Below are 11732 nucleotides of genomic sequence, written 5' to 3'. Positions count from 1 at the left end.
CGCTTATGATATTTTATTGATGTATTAAAAATACTATGTGATATCATATCTTTTTAATTTTTATTACTCATAAATCAATATAATATTATATATTTAGATTTATTGTTAGCTTGATCGAGGTTAAGAATCTATTTATATCATCTATAGTATCTTTAAGTAGATTTTAGAGTGTTTTTATTGTGGTGAGATCAAATTTTTTTTTGAGAAATAATATATATATATATATTTTTTAAATTTGAGGTATTATATGGAAAAAATAAAATAAGGGTATTGATTAAGAAATTTGAAAAATCGTTCATTAAATTTTATTGTTACTTTTATATATGTTAAATAAATAATAATTTATAATTTGATGTACCAAATCTGAAGTTGCTTACTTTTTTTATTGATCTTTCTCCTTTGGATTTTGTGAACCGAATATAGATTTTGATTCTTAATGCAATATTAACTGTGGCCTATATATATATATATATATAGCAGGGAAAGAAAGCATTTGTATCGTAGAGAAGAGAGAGATGCTACTCTTTTCCCTTCTTTTCTATTTGGCTTTACCTTTGTTGTGTTTAAGTAAGCCTGTGTTTGGAATCTTTATACTTCACCTTTTGTATTCTTTTTTTCCCTTCACCTGCTTAAGTTACCTCTTTTTTGGCTTTTGCCGACCTTTTGTTCCAGTGGGCGGTGCAGAGTCTCCGAGAGATGGCAATGTTTCCTTGCTGCCGAAGACAGCTTGGCAGTAGCACGTTAAGAAGCCATGGAGAAAGAAAACAATTTGGGAAAAGGAGGTAAAAACAAAAGAGTTTGCAGAAGATTCGTCTGAGCTGAGAGCAAGAGGTCGAGAAAGAAAGGCAAGGGGCCATTTTGTTGTGTTTGGGCACTCGCTTCTGTCATTTGTGGCACACCTCTTTGAATCCTTTACCAGCCCTCCGTTCCACTGGTGGAGAGTTCTACATCTACATCTACATCTACTTCTTCGTTTCTTCTGTTTTATTGGCCTTCTAATCGGTGAAAGATTGGATCTTGACGCTTTGATCATTGTCATCTTGAACTTCTTCCAGCAAATCTCGAGTAAAAGTTGCGCCTTTCTTGTGGTGGTGAGAGTGCGCGTCCAAGGAGTGGGGTTTTTGGGGACTCCGTTGTGTTCTTGAGGAGGAAGCAGAGGGACAAGAGAATAGATATGGCCGGAGCCGCGGCGCCGCCGAAGCAGGACGAGTTGGTGCCGCATCCCGTAAAGGATCAGTTGCCCAATGTTTCCTTCTGCATCAATAGTCCTCCTCCTTGGCGTATGTTGTTCACATTTTTGCTCTTCTTCTTAGTTGATATTTTCTTAAGTCTCTGCTCTGCTTCATATTTTCATTCTTTGAGCCTTTCATGCTAATTTTCCTCTGCCATTTTTATGATTTTTTTGTTTTTTGGCCACAACTTTTGTGTTTGTTAGTCATTTATGTAATGCTCCTTATCGGATTGTATTATACTGTCCACTATTCTTCTGTTTATGCTTTTGCTTCTCTGAACCTTCCATACTTTGTAAAATTGTCTTTGTGATCCTTTATGAAATTTCTTTTTTTTTTTTTTCTGTATCGTAGGTGGATTTGATGTACAAAAGATTAATTAATCATTGTTCTTCGGTCTATGCTTTATTTCTGATTATTTCTATTTAGTATTTACAACTTAGGGGTTCCTACCATGAACTTGGAAACTGTGATTTTTGTTCCTACAACAGTGCTTTGTTGTTTCCTAATTTGCATTTGGTGAATGATCTTCCGCTTCTTTTCCTGAACAAAATTATTCCATTGGGAGAATGCTTTCCTGATCTTAATTATGATACGTATAATTTTTTTGATGCAGCTGAGGCCATTCTTCTTGGTTTCCAACATTACCTGGTTATGCTGGGAACCACTGTTATTATCCCCACTGCACTTGTTCCTCAAATGGGGGGAGGAAATGTGAGAATTTATTCGCACACAAGAAGAGGAATCTTCTATTCAAACTATAGCAGTTCTTTGAGTTCATTTTTCAGTTAGTGCCTACTGTGGTTTCACATTTGTCAACATCTTCTGTTTTAGGATGAGAAAGCCAGGGTAATCCAGACACTGTTGTTTGTGGCTGGTATTAACACCCTTCTCCAGACCTACTTCGGTACTTGTTTGCCGGCTGTGATGGGCGGGTCGTATACCTTTGTAGTGCCTACCATATCTATCATCTTGGCTGGGCGTTACAGCAATATCGTGGATCCTCATGAGGTTGCTACCAGACCTAGATTGGACTGACACTATCCTAATTACTCCTCTAGAATTGATGGCTTTATGGTCTTTTCATGCAGAAATTCTTGCATATCATGCGTGGAACCCAGGGTGCACTAATCGTAGCTTCAACGCTTCCAATTATTGTCGGTTTTAGTGGTCTTTGGCGTAATATAACTAGGTCAGTATACTAATGTTCATGTCTTGCAGTAGCGTGTGATTTTTTCTAAGTGCCGTTCCTTTCTGTTTTTGTTTTTTTAATTATGTGTAGATTCTTAAGTCCGTTGTCAGCAGTTCCTCTGGTTGCACTAGCTGGGTTTGGGCTCTATGAGCTTGGATTCCCTGGGGTAATGATTTACTTTTCATAAGATGTTGATATCTTATTGATACTACATTTTTGAGGAATCTTATGATGTCATGGTCATGGTCTTCTTCACGTGCATCTGATTACTGCCTCTCTTCATTCTTAAGCACTGACCTAACTTTTGATGGTCGTGCAGGTTGCCAAATGTATTGAGATTGGGCTACCAGTGATTATTCTATTAGTAATATTTTCGCAGGTGATCTAGTCTGCAAAATGGAATATAACTGATTCTCATACCACTGATATCCATACAACTGTTTAGCACTTATGCATCCATATCATGCACTGTTATTCATCAACTTAAAGGAATCATTATTGCTCATTTTTATCTGTCTTCAGTACATTCCTCATGCTGTACACTCGGAGAGGCCTGTCTTTGATAGATTTGCTGTCATATTTTCAATTGCAATTGTGTGGGTTTATGCATACTTCCTCACAATTGGGGGGGCATATAGGCATTCTCCACAAAAGACGCAATTGCATTGCCGTACTGATCGTTCTGGACTTGTCGGTGGTGCTCCCTGGTAAGCAAGCCTTTATTTCCTTCTTTGTTCAGATTAATACCGAATTTTAGTAATAATATATTAGCATGAAAAATGGCTGCATAGTAACTAGAGTTGTATCTTTTGTTGTCTATATTTTTATTTCCATTCTTAGGATACGAGTTCCATACCCTTTTCAATGGGGTGCACCAACTTTTGATGCTGGTGAAGCTTTTGCAATGATGGCAGCTTCACTTGTGGCCCTTGTAGAGGTTGGAACATACTGACTAGTATTGGAACACTGAAAAATAAAGTAATGGCTGATTAATTTTTTTCTCCTAATGTCTGTAATTGTACAGTCTACTGGTACTTTTATTGCTGTTGCAAGATATGCAAGTGCAACGCCAGTGCCTCCCTCAGTTCTCAGTCGAGGTATTGGTTGGCAGGTTAGAATTACATCTCTGTTTCTTTTCAAGTAATGCAGCATTCATCTTTTTTTGAGTTTCGGGAAATAGTTACCATCAAGTTACTTCTTAGGGTATTGGTATCTTGTTGGATGGATTATTTGGAACTGCAAATGGTTCATCAGTATCAGTGTAAGAACTCTTCAACCATTTAGCTTTTTGTCTTGCTATCATGATGGTGGATAAATTTATTTTCTTTATTTCAAAACTCTGAATTTCACGCTTTGCAGTGAAAATGCTGGTTTGCTGGCTTTGACACGTGTTGGCAGCCGGAGAGTCGTGCAAATATCTGCAGGATTCATGATTTTCTTTTCCATTCTTGGTAAGCTCTCCACATTCTAGATTTTACTTCTCCACATTCTAGTCGTGCAAATTCCCACCCTGAATGAATCTGCTGCTACACATAGCTTACACGTGATAAAGTCAGTTAGGTGTCAGTGTTCTCTTACTTATTGTTCCAAAAGTCACAAGTGTTCGGCTCATATTGGCTAAGATAAATTCTTCACATACGGTTCTCCATAATAGAGTGACCAAGTAGGTACAGCTGATAATATAATGAGTTGACATTAATAGTTATTCTTTGAGCCATTTTAGAAATTGGACTTTGGCATAGGACTCCCTGCGATGGATGAGGTCAAATAGAGAGTGGAGTGATATCTATCAGGTGTCCAGTCTTCTTTCTCGTTTCAACCGTCCAAAAGAGAAATTAATACCTGATCTTGATCGAAGATCTGAACAGGATGAAACAGCATAATAGGTACTAAATGCTATACTAATTTGCCAAGAAAGATTCGTCTAACAATGTTAATTGTTACTGTTTTCGCATCATTTTTCTACTCCATACCATCATTAGACTACTCAGGCATTGTCCTGTATCTATAAAGCTTATTTCTACCTTCATAACTTTTTAATAAGTTGCTGATCACTTGTTGGTCTGTTTTGGTTGCATAATGATCAAAACGTAATGGGTTTCATCTATAAATTATATGACGACATCATTTTCTTTGTGGGGTGTGTCTTATAAAACCTTACATCTCTCCCAAGCCTCCTCACATCTCTCGTCAACACTTTTTTGTTTTTTTGTTTTTTTTGCTCACCTTCCATGAAGGAAACCTCTTTGACAACCTCTGGTTTGCTTTTCTACAGCAGTTTGCTCCCTTTGTCTCTTCGACGCCCTGATAGCCACCTTTGCTCCCTTCTCCTTCTGTCATTGATAACTTCAAGTACTAGCTACACTTGTGATATGAGACTATTTGCTTAATTATGAACTCACAACTAATATCAAACAATCTCCTGGATGCAACACTAATATCTTGATCATGACTCCCTTGTAGTATGGACTTGTCAACATTGTCATGGTTTTTCTGTACAGTTGTCTTGTCATCCACACAATGTCTCAAGTATACCATGAGATATCTCAATCATCTACTTATGAACTCAAGCATATGCATGCCAACTTCAAAATATTTTCATGCTAGTACACAAGCACTATCGTAATAGGAAATACAACTCGAAAACATTCTCGTTTGGCTTCAAAAAGAACGACTTGTTTATTGCACAGTTAACTGCAAACTTGGCTTTTAAGTTAGCCACTTCACTTTCTTTCTTGGATTGTTTGATTTACATCATTTTAAATTATGAGAGAACACAGCTCGAAATTGTAAAGCCTAAGTTAAATAGTTCCCTGTTAGTTGGGAGAACTGGGACCAAACACCCACCAGCAAAGGGCCTGTATATGCACACTATAAGCACCACTCGACCAAGTAGTTTAAACCAATGAATTATGGAACTTTCTATGTTATGTATCCTGTTAACATTGCACATTTTCCCCTTGTGGGATTATCCACTTGACTGTCCAGCATTCACTTGCAAATTTATGGTCAAGTGAATAATATCATAGGGAGAAGATTGAGATGATAATAGGATTTATATCGTATGAGAGCCATAATTTATTAACTTGGGCTTTTGGGCCAGATTCATGTTTCTGATGGGTGTGTGACCCATTGCTAGCAGGTTGGTGGATCTCAATTTTTCCCTAATAGACTAGGCTCAACAAGTAATATACTCCCATAATTTAAAATGATTCGGTCGAATGAATTAAGGAAAGTAAAGTGACTAATTTAATAAGAGATAAGCATGAGGCTGACAAATGGTTAAGAAATTGCACAGTTAAGATGTAGATTGATATTGTATTGTGGACTGGCTGATTGGTAAATCTTTGACATTCTCAAGAGTGACTTGGTAAGCATGCGGTGTAGGGGAAACCATGACGCAATTGGTCTATAACATGGGGAGTCGTTCTCAAGGAGTGATGATGAGGTCTCACCTAAAAAATAAGAGAAGTTTTTGGTTATTCCATTACGAGTTGATGGTCAAATTGATAGCCTCGCATGGAGACGTGAGATGATAAAGGGACAAAATTTAACAGGGCATATGATTCATCGGCTTTGATTCTTAGGTCAGATTTGTCTTCGTTGTTTGTGTGTATGCACTCTTTGCTAGCAGGCTATTTGGGTCTAGTTCTCCTCCCAGCAGTTGGCAAAACATGGTACATGGTACATACCAGTTCACCACAGTCTGATGCTGCCACCCAAAAAGGAATCCTTTTATCTGAAACATCAGTTAAAATGTATACAAAGGACATCTATAACTTTTTATATTGCCACACCTTTAAATTGTAGTTTCCATTGCAAGTTGCAGCATGAAGTGAATTACATTGAACCTATGTTGCTCCCTTAAGTTTGCGTCTCAAAAGGCAGCAGAACGTAAGACATGTCTTGTAATGAGCCATAATGTATTGAATGATATAATATAGGAATGCAATTCAGTTGTTTGAGTGGTCTCAATTATCAGTTTGACTGATTCTTTCCCCTCGAACCAACTAATCATTTTTCTTTGTGGTAGGGAAATTTGGAGCGGTCTTTGCATCCATTCCTGCTCCAATTTTTGCAGCCCTTTACTGTCTTTTCTTTGCATATGTTGGTATGTAAAATACAATGAAATCTCTACTGTAGCAATCATTTTTCATGATTCTTGGATTCACTGTGTAATGTATGCACAGGTGCTGCTGGTGTTAGTTTCCTGCAGTTCTGTAATCTTAACAGCTTCCGTACCAAATTCATCTTGGGATTCTCTGTTTTCATGGGTTTGTCAGTTCCACAGTACTTCAATGAATACACTTCGGTTGCCGGTTATGGTCCAGTTCACACTGGAGCAAGATGGGTATGTTAAAATCCACATCTAGTGCTCCTGTACTTTTATTCGTAAAGTTTGGTGTCCAGTATATTGATGGTTCTTTCTTCTCTCTAGTTCAATGATATCATTAATGTGATATTCTCTTCGAAGCCATTTGTCGCGGGCTTTGTGGCATTTTTCCTGGACAATACTCTCCATAGGAATGACAGTACTGTAAGGAAAGACAGGGGCTATCATTGGTGGCAAAAGTTCCGATCCTTCAAGGGCGATTCGAGAAGTGATGAATTCTACCGATTACCCTTCAATCTCAATAAGTTCTTTCCCTCAGTATGATCTCTATAGAAGAGACATTGTTTGCAATGCATGTCACCTTGTCCATGTAGGGAGTTCTTTATCTTGGCCCAAGAGAAACCTTTCATTGTTAATGTATCCTGGTGGATTTATCTGTTGACATTTTCTCTCAATACATGTTTAAGTTGTATATGTCATAGTCGATACGGATTACTCCATGGAAGATATCACTACCTTATTTGCATCTTCAGCTCTTAGATTATATACATCTTGCTCACAGTTCTCTTTGTCCATCATTATGCTGAAGATCTGTGCTCGATTTTGTTGGTTGAACAATTTCAGCTCATAATATCATCATCATTTCTTTCACATGTTTGTGATAAGAAATTTATAGCATCAGTGAAGAGCCTCATGTTTGCACTGTTTCAGTTCATCGGTTTTCCTTGTGACAATGTCATTTTACTATAATTTTTGTTCTTCTAGTCGAAGTAGATATACGCATGAACTATATGTACGTTGCATGACTGTAGCAGTGTGATTATACTTTAGCTTTAAGTTGTTTTAATATGGCTTTCGCTTATATTCTAGTGTGTTCAGGTGCATGTATGCACATCACTGATCCAATATGTTTAAAGACTAATCTGTATCAGAAAGCTACCAAAGGATAGTCTGCACAAAGATGCTAATTAAGACATGCATCCTAAATGCAATGGTAGTCTTTGTATACGTAGTGGTATATTGTTGATTTTCCACATGTCAATTAGTTCAAGTCTATTGAGAGTGTCATTCTAATTAAAACTTGTTTATGTTAAGGTATCACATATATGTAGGACATGCAAATAAGAAATATATGGTAGGTTTCAAATTGTGTTGAATATTGGCATCATGTATATCATTCAAACTTTGAACTTACTCAACATCATTGTATGTTTGTGTTCAAAATAAATTTATGCATATTTGCTGCTAGTTATTGATCTTACAAGTTTACTGAATACTGGTTACATATTTTTTGATACTGCATGATACATATTAATTGCTATTTCCATGTGTACATGCTTCATAGGATTCTACTGATACTTGCACTGTCACCATGCTGCTTAAATAGGCTTAGTTAACACAGCAGCATATATGGGTAGATAGTGAAACTTTTGAAAGATAAAAGTTTTTGGAGCAATTACAAAGTCGATAGAAGATTTAACTGTAAAATTTTGAAATGGAATGATAATGGCTTGAATGGAATTGCTCTTGACTGGGAATACTGTTATCTGATTTAAGAGGCATTTGAAGCTGCATACTAGTACTAATAAATGAGTAATGTCTACTTCCAGTGACTTCAATACCTGGTGAATTCTACTTTATTGACTCCTGCTTGAATCTGTTCGATCTAATGGAACTATTTATGCAACACCCCCTAAGCTTAGCCTCACATCGGAATTAGTTTAAGATTTGAATTGATCTATAAGGACTTCATGAATTCACTAATGTTAAGTTAGAGTTAAGTCCAACCTATTATTGCGCATTAGCTCAGGTAGAAAAGGATTATCTAGGGTCGGATCTCACATGTATTATTTCTGTCGGGGCTTGATTCTGTGGTATATTGACTCTTGACCTTAAGTAGGAAAGATTTTTACACCTCTAACTTTAGTTTTATATCAGAAGTGGGTAATAATTAACGTGATAATTAATATTTATTTCTTTAATCTCTTTAGTAGTTCCTATGAGTCAGTGGTTCGGTCTCATCAAGATAATAGGTTAGCTACTTTATCAGGCCAGGTCATGAAAATTTCTTCTTATATATTTAGCATTCCTGTTCTTGCCTGGAGCTGCTTGTTTGTCTCAGATTTAACGGGCACAGAACATGATTTCATGAGCTTATCAACCAAAAAAACTATGGAATCTGCTGAGATTAGCTTTCATGGTGTTATGTCATTCCTCTCCTTTCACATATATTTCCCTATAGTGATCAGTTCCTGAAATGAATAGGCTAAACCAAGGTAGCCGTATGTCTGACCATCCTACAAGGCAGGAAATTATTGTAGAACCTGCATGTTGCTGTATCTGTCACAGATGCATCAGATGTAAAGTAAAACCACATTGCTATTAAATTTGTCACTCCTTTTCTTATCAATGCTGCCAGCGGAGTAGATGTTGAAGTTTCATATCAGACTTTTTGAAGACTTTGTGTATGTTGAATTTGGAATAGCAGTGATTTGATTGTACAGGTAGATAACTGAGACAAGTTGTGATTGAAACTTATGCACAGGTAGATGAATTTGGTGAAAATTTTCCTCAAAGAAGCCTTGTGCAAAATTACAACCATAATTTTGCTTAGGCTTATCATTCTATTATCTTCTCATGTATGTATAGGTTGAAATGAAATACTTGTGGTTTGAATGCAAAGGCAGGTGATTAAGAAAACTAGAGTGTTATTAGTGAGAAACTTATCGAATCAAACAAATGGTTTTAGTGAAGTTTCATCGAGTAGTCATCAATCTGTTGCTGTTGCAATTCTCTGACACATTCCTAAACCAATAAATGAACATGTCCTTATCTAGCTGTAGCTTGGCAATTAAATTACTTGTTGTTGATGTCCTCCTCCTATGATGATTGGCTCTATTTTGCTGTAATGATGCTGTTAATAGTTGATTGATGATGTTATTACACTGTGACTGTTTGATTCTTGAGCAAGAGCTCCTTCATCTTTTTTTGTTCCTTTCTTTTAATCCTTGTGCTGGAGAAGGGTTGACTCTGTCAATTCTTGTTCCCCTGAGTGAGTCCCTTTTGCTCGAGTGCTGTGAATCTTTCTGTACTTCTTCTTCTTCTTCTTCTTCTAGCGATCGATCTAGGCTTTATCCGAGAGGGAAGCTCTGATGACTTCTCTCGAGAGGAGGGGAAGCATTTGATTGGATGTGATCCTACCAATAGAGAAGTAGCCCACAAATCATTGATGACAAAGCCCAACAAATGAGGATTTGAAGAGTTGACAAGCTGATCTTACATCCCCGTCTACATCTTGATGTGTGCCTGCAGTTGGGTTTCTTTCGGTTCTTGTCATCTTCATTTATGAGCATGTGGCCGGAATCCACTGATCCATCAACCGGAACAGTGGTTGGCATTATTGTCTGTAGTCAGTCCGATATGCGAACAGACTGCGAAAAGTAGTGAGATTAATCTTGTGCCTACCGAAGCATTAACCAAGTCACCAGAATAAGGTTTCCGATTCAAGGCACGCCTTTGGCATTCAGAATTCCAACTTCTGCTGCACTCGAGCTTTCATGGTGGCAGCTGCAAGCCTGCCTGCAATGATGGAGGCCGAGGTGCACCCAAGGGTACCACACCACCTTGCAGAAATGAATTCATGCTGAATCGTGACTCCTCCTGTCTCGGTCAAACCAGGCTAGAAAAAAGAAAGAGGAAAGAGAGAGGATTGCAGGTGGGCATTGCTGTTCTCAGAGCATCAAGGCCTCACGGGTCGATGCCCAGAAACCATCCACATCTGAAAACCTGCCACGGGTTGGTACTCGTGTTGCAATCGACACGGAGGAAGCAGAACAGATCAGATCGTCTTTCGCCCACTGACACGCTTAGTTTGCCTGTTATTTCTTATGTCGACAAAATAGACCAACAACTCTAACCTAGCTTCGCCCAAGGACAGCTTAGATACGCTACTAGTGTTCGAGGGTAATCCATGTCCCCTAATGAGACAATATCTAAGGCTAAATTCTAAGATTCATGTGGTTCAGACCAATGAGACAACCTAATTAAACTACACAAACCCAACTGCGACACATGGAACCTCTCGATTCACTGTCATCAGATCGAGTGTCAAGTGGTGGAACCAACTCTGGAAGATACAAGGGAGCGGAGCAAGAAGACGACGCCGGCAGCTGAGACTGACTGCATTCTCTCGACCAGACAATTAGGATTAGAAGCAGAGTTTCAAAAAGATCACCCACTCTCTTGTGGTTGATGCAATATATATGCTTATGATATTTTTAATCCTGAGTTGATGGAAAGATGATTTCTGGAACTCTGTGCAGGAGATAGGGCACCCTAGGGAGGGAGGGAGATAGGATCGTGTGAGAACTCCAACACTTCACATGGCCTCTTAATGGCATTGAATGGGCATGTGGACCAACTGTAGGGAACTTGACAACCACGGGGGACTAATTTCTAGGGAGAGAAACCTATTGTTTTACATGTATTTATCAGTCCCAAAAGCTGGTAGTTGAAGTCATCATTGTCTCTTCGACTCAAGGGATTGAATACCTTGCACGCTCCCTCATCTGTTCTGATGTATGTACGTACAAGAAGGACCATTTCATACTAAGATCAAAATTAGGTGGTGGTGGTGGTTGATGACACATCCTTAAAAGAGTTTTTCTACCTATTCTACTACATGGTGGCCGTCCAAAGTGACTTGCATGAGAACTTTCTTCTGATGCAGACAATGCAAGTCCTAATAGAGAAAAAACAAACTAACATGGAAAAGAAACAGGGTTAGCTGTGTTGAGTAACTAACTGACGTGTTTAACCACTTCTTTTCTCTCTCTGATACAACACAATCTAAATCTTTCAAAGCTACCATGAAAGCATGCTAGAGCATTCATCTATCTTTTCAAGTAAGCGTACAAGTAGAACAGTGGTGATTAAACAAGTATAGATTCTCTTGATAAATTAATCAAGCACAGGTGCA

General features: G+C 38.0%; 1 protein-coding gene and 1 long non-coding RNA gene across 2 annotated transcripts; one reads left to right on the top strand and one right to left on the bottom strand.

Annotated features, from left to right (window-relative positions):
- Positions 1-506: 506 nt before the first annotated feature.
- LOC135648573 (nucleobase-ascorbate transporter 6-like) lies at positions 507-7280 on the top strand. Its single transcript, XM_065166379.1, has 16 exons — positions 507-567; positions 673-934; positions 1056-1280; positions 1846-1943; positions 2064-2240; positions 2321-2421; positions 2512-2587; positions 2741-2800; positions 2944-3128; positions 3262-3358; positions 3446-3532; positions 3624-3682; positions 3781-3872; positions 6455-6532; positions 6612-6772; positions 6860-7280. Exons 3-16 carry the CDS (start codon positions 1175-1177, stop codon positions 7076-7078), a joined length of 1596 nt encoding a protein of 531 aa, XP_065022451.1. The 5' UTR covers positions 507-567; positions 673-934; positions 1056-1174; the 3' UTR covers positions 7079-7280.
- Positions 7281-9497: 2217 nt separating this feature from the next.
- LOC135648576 (uncharacterized) lies at positions 9498-11537 on the bottom strand. The gene is made up of 2 exons (XR_010500998.1): positions 10035-11537; positions 9498-9951 (listed from the first exon to the last, which is right to left on the bottom strand). It is a non-coding gene; the product is annotated as an uncharacterized LOC135648576 (long non-coding RNA).
- Between the last annotated feature and the right edge of the window lie 195 nt (positions 11538-11732).

Source organism: Musa acuminata, chromosome BXJ3-9 (genome assembly GCF_036884655.1).
Source record: "Musa acuminata AAA Group cultivar baxijiao chromosome BXJ3-9, Cavendish_Baxijiao_AAA, whole genome shotgun sequence".
Classification (NCBI taxonomy): domain Eukaryota; kingdom Viridiplantae; phylum Streptophyta; class Magnoliopsida; order Zingiberales; family Musaceae; genus Musa; species Musa acuminata.
The sequence above is the reverse complement of the archived record's forward strand: the minus strand, read 5'-3'. Positions and strand labels throughout refer to the sequence as shown.

What these genes read in the sequence shown, in the direction of transcription:
- LOC135648573 (XM_065166379.1), top strand. Translation starts at nt 1,175, where the DNA reads ATGGCCGGAGCCGCGGCGCCGCCGAAGCAGGACGAGTTGGTGCCGCAT. An exon ending in ATGAGCTTGGATTCCCTGGG is followed by an intron (nt 2,588 to 2,740) that starts GTAATGATTTAC and finishes ATGGTCGTGCAG; the next exon opens with GTTGCCAAATGTATTGAGAT. An exon ending in GTCGAGGTATTGGTTGGCAG is followed by an intron (nt 3,533 to 3,623) that starts GTTAGAATTACA and finishes GTTACTTCTTAG; the next exon opens with GGTATTGGTATCTTGTTGGA.